At 42.3% G+C, this 13,319-nt stretch overlaps 1 protein-coding gene across 1 annotated transcript; it reads left to right on the top strand.

Moving 5' to 3' along the window:
* The first annotated feature begins 8,666 nt into the window (after positions 1–8,666).
* LOC132467569 (THAP domain-containing protein 1-like) lies at positions 8,667–9,909 on the top strand. The gene is given in 3 exon segments (XM_060064922.1): positions 8,667–8,929; positions 8,932–8,989; positions 9,542–9,909. Coding segments are annotated over 3 exon segments (570 nt in total). The 5' UTR covers positions 8,667–8,785.
* The last annotated feature ends 3,410 nt before the right edge of the window (positions 9,910–13,319 follow it).

The raw sequence follows: 13,319 nt of genomic DNA, 5'->3' as shown, positions 1-13,319 counted from the left end.
TCAGCTATGAGCTAACGTTAACTCTAGGGTCTATAGGGGGATTATTTGTTCATCAACACGGCGGATGCGCGCGCGCAGGAAGATGGCAAAAAGAAAATTTGTTTGACCGGTTGCCATGGTTATCTCTGTGTGGTTAATTTGCAGTTGCGGTGTTAATGAGAGATTTTGTCAGTTTAATGTTACATTAAACTGTCATCAGAAAACGCGGTTATATACTATAGACCCTATAGTATCTGTGGTATAAAGGCTGGGACGAATTTTGAAATATAAATATGTACACTTTAGTTGAAAGTATAGACCGTTGCGATTTCCATTGAAACAAATGGCGCGGTGACTAGTCTTCACGACGAGAGCTGGTAGGTCGTGAAAAATTAATTAAACTGTAATCAGACAACGCGGTTATATGCTATTGACCCTGGAATAGACCCCTCCTATTTATGTTAAAAACTTTATAGTGGGATTGTAAAACGCATGAAAATATAAATGAATGATCTTGATTTCTTTTCCTTGGCAAGTGACCATGGTATAAGCGGAATAATGCCCTTCGAGGTGTCAAAAACATGTCTGCGCGTAATTAATGGGGACTACCTTTTGAGGGAGATGAACTCAAACAGAGTATACATTTAATAAGCATGCAATACGAATAAGAAAAAGCGTAATTATTAAAGTATTTGAATTGTTTTATGTTTGCAAGCAAGAAGTAGAATAAATGGGATAATCAGTCTTATTAAAAGGGTTTGTGCAACCAACCGCACAACAAGACATGATTGCGGCTCTTGTCGCTCTCGTCTCTTTCTGCCAACGACATGCGTGTAGAGCGGGGAGTGACGTAAACTGATAATCCCTCTATAGCATATAACTGCGTTGTCTGATTAAAGTTTAATTCATTTTTCACAATTTACCAGCTCTCGTTTTGAAGGCTGAACAGACAAAAGTGTGACGTCACGTTTCCATAGCAACAGATTTTCGGTTCTACACAAACCAAATGAACAAGGGGAAATCCTATGACACACAAACCTTTTATAGAAAAGGAAAGATTTGCGAGTTTGCTTTAACAAAGATGTCAGTAAAATTGAGAATATTGTTTTCATTAAAAAAAAAAAATCTAAACTAAACTAACGTTTACGAACTTTACCTTTTAATACCCCAGGGGCAGTAGCGTACCGTGGGGTTTAAGTCAGGGCCTTCAGTTACGAACTCCACCAACGGCCAACCCCCAAACACTCAGACATGCACACAAATTTCATATTAGGTGCCAACACAGCCACAATATGCGCTACTGCATAACATCCACAACAAGACAGTTGATCTTCAGTAACAACAACAGCGCACACGCACACCACTTTGCAATGCCGCAGAGCTTGAATAATGCAGCATCACCATCTTTCCTTATGTCACTCCTCAACCAGATTGCACATCACACATGACACAAAAACAAGTGTTCACAGTTATTGTTATATTCACCATATTTTGCAACTTCAACGGATTCAATAAAGTAGCCTATAGCGACAATATCACAAGTGCAACGCCAGTTCATTAACAAAAATGAAACATACAAGTAGGCCTTTATGCCACATATTTTACAACAGCTATTCCAGCCAGAATAGTAAGCCCACAGGAGTAGTAGTGAACAAGTTAATTTAATATGCTTATTAAGCGGCATCCACACAAAGCATTACCATTAAGCCTACTGCCCAAATTCCAGCAATATATTTGTGTTTCAAAACATTAAAAAAAATGTGTTATAAACTAAAGTACCACAACAACATTATCGCTCCTACACAGTGCAAAGTAAAGCTCACCCATCATCCATGGCCTGAAATTTTATAACTGCCTTGGTGAAGCTGTTAAGACTGCTAAATCCGGCGCTGTTTCATGTCCCCTCACTGACGTTGAACTGCAAACACGGCCAGAATAGGTTGTTCTGAACGGTGCTAGCCGTTAGCCAGTCATAGCAGCTGTAGTTGCAGTCTGTAAAGTGCCGCACAAAACCTTTACCGGCCTGGGTCAGCCCATCAGGCTTCGGTGTAGGTCTTCCTCTTGAAATTAAATCTGTCTTCTCTCCAAACGATCGACTTGAAAAAGGCAAATGAAGGAGATCAGAAACAGGATCGCTAGGTGCTGTGAAGGCGATGGCCATAGTAGTTCACTATCAACTCTGTACCGCCAACGATTAAAAATTCGCTGATGACATCACCGGGGACCAGCGCCGGCATATTGCTGGGCCCTGCGGTCGTCCTAAACATCTAAAAACATCTTGACCTAAATACATCTGATATTCTGTATGCATCAACATCTAAATACATCAGCACATACATTAACATCCACATTACATCAACATCTCTACACATCAGAACATCAAAACATCTGTTGAACTCTATACATCAACGCCTACATACATCAGTGGATAAAATCATCTGTTGAACTGTATACATCAACAACTACACAACACAACACACATTACATCATCAATACAGCAGGTGTACTGTGTGGAGTAGGAACAGAGGACTATGATTGGTGGAGCACCAGAGGCTGTCTCCACATTCTCCCCTTGTCCACTGGGTATGAGCCCCCACCGAAGAGGGTGAGGCCAGGCCGTGCCGGGCCCTGGGCGACGTGTTACTCAGCACTTGGATCTCCACAGCCGTAATCATTGGTGGCATGAGGTGCGGGGAGGCAGTTAGGGCCTATTTGCCAGCCGGGGAAAGCACACTTGATCACATTAATGATCTTCGGTGTTGCGAGGAGGTGCCCTTGAAGGCACTCCATGAATCTGAGATGAATTTGTGTTCGGATGTGACCTGAACTTTGGAACTGGAAGATCATTGCCGTGTTAGATTTTTCCCCTTGTGCCCAATATAGTGCACCATTTAGGGCGTCACCATATTATAGCGTTGAGTGGATTATAGCCATAGTGCACTGTTACAGTGTACAATTGGTGCCCTTTCTGCACTATATTCTATATATAAGGGTTATTTATGCAAATGAGTGTTAAAAGGGATGTTTTATCTCGTATATTAATCTATGAATCCTCTTAAAACAGTTATTTTTATAATGAGAGTATTATTTTTGATATGAAACACTATAGTTATCCGTATATTAACACATGTCAGATGAATGTGCGGGAAAAGCTGGGGTTGGTATACACGAGATATGTTCATTAATATATATGTATATTAATGTGTGTAGTATGTATGCAACCTATTTCGATGGTAGGCATTATGCATTGTGGTTTATCTACCACAAGGACAGGCAATTGCTAACAGGATGTCTGACAGGCCCGAGGTCAAGGGTAGGGTCAATCCCCAAGGATGATCCACTGGCACTAGGGAAACAATAGCCCCACCAGCCCAATGTAATGTGTATTGGACTTGAAACATTGAAATGCGCATGCTCAGAGGGTTTCTCTGTTGAAGTGGACGGAGATTATTTTACTTCTGTTGGGGCTAGTCCGACCGGGACCGCCATGGATCGTTCCACTACAGTGTAATTTCTTTTTTCACAGTTCATTGGCTGTAGGGTGAGGCACGTGATGAGTCATGACTCGAGTGAAGAGAAGAAGAGAAGGAGAAGGATAAATTTGCTACTAAACATGCCGGAGGCACACAAACGAATACGAATCGACAACATGAATGTGGTGGATCATCTATTGGAGCACAGATTTGAGACTCTTAGTTGCTCTTCACGTCTATTTATGTTCTTCCAGTCTTATATGTTCCCACTGCTGGCCTGCGCCTTGTCGTGGTGGCGAGTGGGCTTTAAACCAAGACAAGCCATTCTGAATCTTTTCTTTCACAGCTATTTTATTTGATTTCTCCAGGACACTGCTTAGGCCTATGGGATGTGTACTCCATGGTAAAATGATATTGGGTTCTTATAGGCGCTCTTACAGCTGTTTATCTGTAGTAGTATCATTTTATTTTGAGTTTTACGGAAGCTTAGTTTAATGTTTAAAAACTTTTAAAAACTGTTAAGTGTAGTACTATTGTACGCCCTTACTCATCCTGTCCATTAGAGGGCAGTGTTGACTTTACCTCTGTGTTACCTGACACTTCCGGTTCCTGTCTGTCAGTTGTTACATGTGCCCTTTCTCAATTCCAAATTCGCGTAATAAGGACTCGCGGACTTGGAAGTTCGTACTTGGCAAGTCCGGACTTCAAGTACACACTTCCGAGGACGGGAGTACGCACCTGCAATTGGAACAGCAGCGGACTTGATGATGTCACCACCTCAGCTCGTCTGTTTACGGCCTCATTTAGGCATTTACTGAACAATATAAACAAATTATCTAAAACAAAACCCCAGGCTCTTTCATTTTCAATAGTATGTATATATTCTGAATGAATATAAATGAAAAGATATGCGTGTCGTGTGTATAAGCTATACACACAACTTTATACATACATATATATATATATATATATATATATATATATATATATATATTCCACTGTCGTTGGCGGGAAACTGTGTACATATAAAGCCAGTGGCGGGGAAAATATTGTAGGATTTATTGTTGTAGGTTATTTCAAATTACATGATGGATCGGACCGGGATTGCCATTGCGATGGGTTTACTCTACCGGCGATCTGAAGAGGCGGCTGCCGAACTGAGGAGGTGAATCGTCGAGCGGAGAGCTAGGATGCTAAGGAGAAGAGCCATCCTCATTCGTCTGTCTCACGTATGTGTTTTATTGATATGGCTTGTTTTAAACCTTTCAATTTATCGGTTAATATTGATATATACACTTGACTGTAATGGGTGAATTTGTCATTTTACCACAGGGTAGAAAGTTTAAGCCCCTTAAAGCTACACCCAACATATAAAACAGGCTGAAATGTACTAAAACTAGGCCTAGGAAAGATTCCTTTAGTGAATTTACCCGTACCTTTTCAATGATTACATGAGTAAAATGTTAAATAGATTTTTAATTCAGCTTTGCAGCAGACAAAACATTAATTAAATACATAATAGCCATTTATTGTACATTAAATTACACGAATAAGCAATATATATATAAATACATTAACCTAACCATGGGCATAGACCAGCATTTAAAAATATATTTGCATTTCTTTGGTACCAGGACCAAAGCAGCTCACAGCTGAACACCACTGTGCCCATCCTGGCTGTATTTTTCTCTGGAGGGGACCTGAAGCCAGCCGGATGCTTGCCTTGCTGCCCCGGCAAAAAGCCCATGGGTGCAGCCGTGAGGTGGAGGTGGTGGTGGCGGTGTACTGGCTGGCCTGTGGAGCATCGTACAGGGTGACGGCAGATGCCTTTGGGATGCCCCTGTCCACAGTCTTCAGGACGGTCCATGGCGTGGTGGAGGAGATGATGGCCATCCTCCACAGGGTGATTCGTTTCCCCAAGGCAGAGGAGATGGAGGAGGTGGGGGCTGGCTTTGCTCGCCTGGCAGGTCACGAGGCCTTCAGATGTGCTGCTGGGGCGATTGATGGATGCCACATCAAAGTTTTGCCACCTGCAGAGCAGAAGAAGAGCTACTTCAACAGGAAGCTCTTCACTTCTATCATCCTGCAGGGCATCTGTGATGGAAACGGCAAATTTATTGACGTATACATCGGGAACCCGGGGTCAGTGCATGATGCACTCGTGCTCCGGCGTTCTCCCTTTTATAGGCAGGCCCTGTACCCACCAGCTGGGTACTTCTTGCTGGGTGATGGAGGGTACCCATGCCTTCGACCCGTGGCCATTATGACACCATACCGCCACCCTGTAGCCGGTAAGCACCTTCTCTTGTGTCACACATGCACAGAAACAAATTGTTAGATGGTGACACTGATTTATCTATGTGAATTTTGATTACCAGGTCATGTGGAAGGCCGCTACAACAAGCACCACACCAGAGGGCGTAGCATTGTGGAGAGGTCATTTGGGATCCTCAAAACCCGCTGGCGAGCCATCTTCCTGCGGTATCTGGAGATCCGGTCTCTGTTTGACCCCAAGGTGGTAGGTGCCTGTTGCATCCTGCACAACATTTGCATGGCAGCAGGGGATATCTTGGAGGAGGAGGGGGAGGATGGCCCAGGTGACCCCCTGGAGGCAGATGACAGGGACCTGTCGGGGAATGCGTTGCGAGCGAGGCTTGCTGCCCAGGTTTCTGCTCCTGCAGGAGTGGATGTTTGCCTGGCAGAACATGATTACCTTTAGACACACACACACACACCCCCCCCCCACCGTTAATAATATTCTGCTTTGCATGTACAGTTTGCCTGCCCAATCGGTTCAGTAATGTTAACCACAGTTTAGATAGTTTACATTAAAGCTAGCTTTGTAAATAAATGTACATATTTCTAATGAAAATAAGTTGTTTGTTTTTTGGTTGCAATGTTGTTGATGCTGAATGAGTCTCAACTTTCAGCAGATATCTTCTCCGTTATTTCATGCTTAATAAAGCAGCGATTTTCTTCTTGAAACTCTTGGCTCCTGAAGTCCTTGTGTAACTCAGAATTTGCCAGTGTACATGTGAAATGTAAAATATAAGAAAATACACTGTTGCTATCAAGAATGAGCAGATGAATAAAATGTGATTTAATTACAATTTATCAATTAATTTCTCAAACAGAGCCAGGTACCGTTCCGCCCTTAATGATGCTGCCCTTTCCCTCTCCTCCTCTCTCGCCACTGCCTCTCTCTCTCTGCTCTTCTCTTTCTCCCTGCTCCTTCAAAAGCTCGAGCAAATTGTCTCTGGGTCTTTTTCTGCTGGTGCTGCTGCCACTGACCTCTTCAGCAGAAGAGGTAGAAGCCGGTGAGCTAACTACCCCACCTGTAGTGGCAGACATGTTTGCTGCAACAACCAGGGGCGGACTGATGGAGTGCTGTTCCTGGAGTACAGCATCCATGGCACCATACCACTGCCAGGTGCCAGCAGTAGCTGTACCGGCCTCTACCCCTCTGCCTGTGGGGGGGTCCCTAAGCTCCTGAAAACAGGATAGGGATCATTTAATACACTTAATTACAGTTACTCTATTTAAAGGGCCACTGAAATGGTAGGTTAATTTCATATGAAGGAATCCCTGTGTTGGGCAAAATAACCTGCCGAGTACATCACATGTACATTATAAATATAGCTAACTCCTACCCTAGCCTGAAGAGCACACCACATGGCAGTCACATTACAATATAGTCAACTTTTAACACATAACACACACATAATATATAGTCAGGTCAAGGCCGGAGCCGAAGGCCCCATTTCTCAGCCAGGCAGATGTTGTACACTCAGACAATGCACCAGTCATCCTCAAGAACGGGAGAGTCACAAACAGGAGACTCTGTGAAGCTCTCCCCCGTTAGGAAGAACACAAGAAGATACACAGGCATACACTAAGGCCTGGGAGGCAAGGTCAAGCAAAAAACACACAGAACCATACACATCTCAAACGCACACACCTCATCGAGAGGAGGATACAGCATAAGAGTGTATCACACAGGAACTCATCACCTTCTTCTGCAGCAGACCTTCCACAGAGGCGAAGCTCTGGACGAACCATCAGCGCTGATTAGGGACTTAGACATATTCGATTTCTCACGCTTTATGACTCTGTATAACCGTTGCCACTTTACTTAATAAATCCAAGGTCCTCGTGCCGATAGACTTTATTACCTCTCCGTCTCATTTCATCTGGTCCAGTAACTAGACAGACCGTTTTTCCCTACACCTGGAAAGCTCTATAGTATATAATACAAAGCAGATAAACAGGCAACGTATACTTACTTTGTACTTGCTCCTTAAATTGTTCCACTTCTTTTTGGCCTGTTTGGTGGTAATAACCAGGCCAGAAGTGGAGATAAAGTCCCTAGAAAAGCACATTCACATGCCACTTTATAGCTATATAACATATTATTCATACTAATCAATCAATCAATACTCACTCCCATCCCACAACTGATGAGTTGCGGTAGCCAGTGAATAGCGCCTCATTTGCCGCCCGCCACTCGATGAGGGCCCTTGTTTCTTCATTTGTCCCTTGATAAAATATAACGTGTATATAAGCCTATATTAATTGAGTGCATAATAAAGGCCATTATATCAAGTTTAACAATGACAATTGTCCTGTTGAGTAACGGCTATCTGCCTGAGGTTTTTAAAATAGGTCCATGATGAACTGAGGACTGATTGCTGAATCTGGCGGGGCAAGCTAGCTGTCCCGCTCCGAAAAAATTAAAACCTCTGAGAAAATGTGTAGTAAGATTTGACAGGTTGGAGAATTATATAGCCTAATAAAAACGTTACAAATACATACCGGTTTTCGTGAAACAAAAGTAGTAATAGTAAAATAGTAATTTTGCTTACAGTTGTGGGTCTTCTCAATGTTGTCAGCCATCGTTATGCTGCGAAATGCACCCTGGGATATTTAACGGCCAAGTCCACACAAGTCACCATCGATGCATGCCGTTTCTCAATTCGCGTACTTGTGCTTGCTCGTGTGCTCGTGGACACGTGAAATGTCATCAGTCGTTGCCCGAGCACTGTTCCAATTCGAAGTACGCATCAAGCGAGTACTGTCGTAAATCCCGGAAGTGTTCTTGATGCGTGCTCGATCTGAGTAGGGGGTCTATCTGCAGCCGGAGCCACTTGCCAAACACGCCCATTGCTCTGCCAGACACACCCATTGCTCTGCCAAACACGCCTATACATAGTTTTCACGTGACGTCACGCCCTTGTGGGAACGCCCACTTGGAGGGCAAAAGACACTATTTCAACTGCCGGTCCGCTGCCCGCCAGCTACTTTTCTTTGCTAGCTTTGGCTTATCTTTTACCAAAATGCCAGATAGTTGTTGTGCAATTGGCTGCACAAATCGACGAGGAGACAAGCCTGGGTTGTGCTTTTACAGAATCCCGTCTGAGAAAGAAAACCCAGAGAGGAGGAGGTTGTGGATATGTGCCTTGAGACGTGCCTCCGTCCCTGGGGAAAACAATGGCAACCATCCAAGTACACACGTCTTTGTAGCGAACATTTCATCAAAGGTAAGGTTAAGCTCGTTAGTCAACACAGTATTTTAATTATTGTACTGTCAGTCATTATATATTTACGTATTCGTTCTGACATGGTTCGCTTAAGTGGACCTATGCACCCAACTCCAGCGGCCTTGATATTATTCGTTTACGTGATTTTATTTCATGAATAAATTATTATGGTAACATTAGTTATGAAGTACTGTAACAAACACGTAGCTTAGATGTCTAAAGTCTAAACAGCTAGCTCAGGATAACGTTACTTATTTCTCTTCTTTTTTTCTCTTACAGCCAGGAGAAATATCATTTAGCAAAATCCATTACAGTATCATGAAACTGTCTGAGAACATAATGACTAAAACATGGAATACAATTTGACTTTAATTAAAACTGTGTTCCACTACCTACTTTAAACATTTACAAAAACAAAATTGGACTAACTAAATACAATTTTCAATAAGTGACAAAGACTAAAACGTCTGAAGGAATGATATCACAATGTTCTTGATGTTACTAATAACTTGTTGGCATATGTGGGACATAAACCCTCTTGTGTCATTATAGGTGCCAAATGTGACAACCCGTTGTCCCCTGACTGGGTTCCATCCATCTTCTCACACATTCCAGCCACCAAGAAGAGGAAAAGGGAGAAAGACATGGAAAGGTATGAGCAGCACAGCAGAATGAAGAACAAGAGGGTGGAGGAGAAAAAGAAGAAAGATGCAGTGGATGTCCTCCTTGACCTGTCATCAGTACCAGATGCTGGACCTGCGCCACCTGTTGTGGATGAACAACAGTGTGACAACAAGCCATGCAAGGAAAACATTGAAAGATTACAAAGGGAGTGTAATGACCTCAGGGAGGAAAACCGTAAACTGAAAGAAATTATTAAATCAGGAACATTTGATGAACTGGCTTTTGAAAAAAGATGATGAAAAAGTGAAGGCAATGACTGGAATCCCCTCATATTCAAAGTTACAAGTAGTTTTAACATTCGTGTTTTCATTTCTGCAGACTGGTACAAACCTCTCCCTTCCAACAAATTCTGTTAACTCTTATGAGGCTGAAAATGAACCTTCCCCTGTCATTGCTTGGTTGTATGTTTAAGATCTCAATTCCCACTGCCAGCAGAACATTTAGAAGCACCATTGAAGTGCTGAATGCAAGACTTGCTCCAGCACTTTTGTTTTGGCCAAATCGAGAGGAGCTTCAGTTGTCAATGCCTATGATATTTAGACAGGTTTTTCGTAAATGTGCTTGTATTATTGACTGCTTTGAAATTTTTATTGAAAGGCCTAGAAACCTAAGAGCACGAGCACAGACATACTCAAAATACAAACATCACCATACCATGAAATATCTAATTGGCATTACACCACAAGGAACAGTTTCTTTTATATCAAAAGGATGGGGTGGGAGAACATCAGACAAACACTGAAAGAAGTGGATTTTTGGATCACCTCAACCCAGGTGATGTCATACTAGCTGATAGAGGGTTTGATGTGGCACTCAGTTGGTCTGTACAATGCTGAGCTTAAGATCCCAGCTTTCACTAGAGGCAAAAAGCAGTTGGGTCCAGTGGAATTAGAGTCCACACAAGGACTTGCATCAGTTAGGATACATGTGGAAAGAGTTATCGGTGAGGCAAGGAATCGGTACATGAGCGCAGATGGCACTGGGGACGGGGGGGACATGTCCCCCTCAGATTCATAGTGACCCCCCCCCCCCCCCCCACTCTGTCCCTACATAAGGCGACAAACATCGCCGGTAAGACATTAATTGTTTTTAATTAATGTTCCGTTAGTTAGACTACATAAGGCGAAAAACACTGCCGGTAAAACGGATGATTAATGTTCAGTTTGTTAGACTAATTTACATGCAGCGCGCATTGAGAGCCCGGCGTTTGTGTGCTACGACTAATGGTGCGTTCCAGTTGTGCACGAATGTGCCCCCGTGAAGTCGGATCTCCAACTCGGAAAGTCGAATTAATCTCACCAGCCAGACATAGAATTCATGCTATCTGCTACTCACGTAAACAGTAGTTAGTTACATGTTTGTTTGTTTGTTTGTTGCACGTTTGTGAGGCTGGGAAGCGCTGGGAGCACTCAGCTTTGGGGTTACGTTGTTCCATGCTCCAAGTTCCGACTCTCCCCAGGGTCCTAAAGAGGAACTAGTAGCTCAGCTGCGCCTGTACCTGTTGCGGTGATCATTGTCTACTATGACAGAGCGGGTGCTTCAATGAAGAAACAAAATGAAGAAGCAAAAAACAATCATTAGCTGCCAAACATCCCAGATGTGGCAGCTAATCGTTTTGTAATGTTGAGTAGGAGCTAGTGACATTAATAAACGGCATTTGCTCTTACCTGAAGTAGGCTAAATGTAAAATAAAAGTAATTTCAGGCCGTGGGTGAATAGTTTTAATGTTTTTTCATTTTTATGCATAATCTTATTTTAACTAGAAAATTCCTAAAGAAATTATGAGTGTGCCTGGCTCTGGCCCATATATTAATACCTTGTCATTCTCTTTAGCTAGTTTGAAGACATGGTTGCGATCAACCATGACGCAAAAAAGACTCAATGGCATTGCTGTGTGCCATATTCACCAAGAGAGGCTAGACAGACTGGACAGACAAGATATTGCCCAGCAGTATGTTCAGGGTAATGAAAGGAGGAGAGATGTTTTTGGGTCCTTCAGTGAGTCTGCTTAGACAGTAAATTTGTTTGGCTTTTTTTTCATTTATGTAAATATTTTGTTGTTTACACTTCTGAGTGTATACATAAATGTTTAAATAAAACATATTTTGCCCAGGGCATGAAGTTTTTGTGGATGATTGGCATTCCAGACAAATAACAGTTTCATCATAGTGTTGATCAAGTAGGCCTTTGTTTAACAATGTTCACTGTTGTTTATCCATGATTTCAAATAAGAATTCTCCAATGGCTTTTTAGTGCAAACCATTAGCCCATAGGCTATTACGAGAGTAACTACTTGAGCGCTAGTTAAAGCCCAAATTACACAAAAATAACGTATTGAGTTGCAATCATTTGCTGACAGCTTGGTCCCCCCCAGTTCAAAAATCCCATCTGCGCCCCTGCGGTACACCATACTTCAAAGTACAATTGGGATTCAAATGTGTGAAGCTGAGCATCCTGAAGGTCTTACACCTCTAGATAAAATAGTCTGTGTGTGCTGTGCACTGACACATTTGGCTCCTTCAATTATTCCTTTGGGTTGAACATGAGAAGAAACTTTAGTAACAGTGAAGTCACTGTTATTTCCATCAATGAAATAAGGACAGTGACAAAAATGAATTCATACTTTTAATATTTTAGTGTTTTATTACCTTTTTACAAAAAATTTCTATCAATTATTGGTCCCAATGTAATAAATAATTTGTTTTTGTAAAGTGATTGAAAAATCCTTGAAATGTAACATTACAAAAGAGTGGCAACCCTGTAAATAACTATATACATCTATACACAAAACTGTACTGTGTGTGTATGTATATATGTAACTAACTATATACATCTATATACAAAACTACTGTGTGTATGTATATATGTAACTATACACATCTATATACAAAACTTTACTGTGTGTATGTAAATATGTAACTATATACATCTATTGTGGCATCCCGCCACGTGGTCCTCGGTCTGGACGGGCCCGGGGTACCGTAGAGGACGGGGTGTACCACCCCCACCCACCAGCCGGCGAGAGAGAGCAGCCCTTTCGGCACCCCAATCAGGGTGATTGGGGGACACCTGGCCGAAAGCACGGGGGCCATTTTAAAAGGAGGCACAGCACAGCACAGCACGGGTCGGGAGCAGGAAGGAAGGGCTCGTGGCAAGGAGAGAGCCTAGAGGCCCACGGAGGCCCTAGAGACCGCGACTCCTTCTTTGGTTTGATTGTTTCGTTGTTGTTACGTTGATGTTAAATAAATGCCTGAAATGGCTAAAACCCCACAGCCAAGCAAGTCTTGTACGTGGATTCCGGCTCAACCGAGCACCGGGATACCACACTATATATAAAAAACTACTGTGTGTATGTATATATGTAACTATATACATCTATATACAAAACTGTACTGTGTGTATGTATATATGTAATTATATACATCTATATACAAAACTGTACTATCTGTCTACATACATCTATCTAAATATTTTCTATACGCACCTGTGTTGAATAAAACACTTACACTTTGTTCAGATTGTTGTTTTTTGTTATCCCTCTTCTCTTTAGCTATTTCACGTATACAGTCACTCAGTGGCGTAGCCAGAAAAAAAATACTAGGTGTTCCCAAGAAAATGCTGGTGTTCCTGTTTTTTTTTCAAATTT

This window comes from Gadus macrocephalus, chromosome 11 (genome assembly GCF_031168955.1).
Source record: "Gadus macrocephalus chromosome 11, ASM3116895v1".
NCBI lineage: Eukaryota > Metazoa > Chordata > Actinopteri > Gadiformes > Gadidae > Gadus > Gadus macrocephalus.
This window is presented reverse-complemented; position numbering and strand designations above follow the sequence as displayed.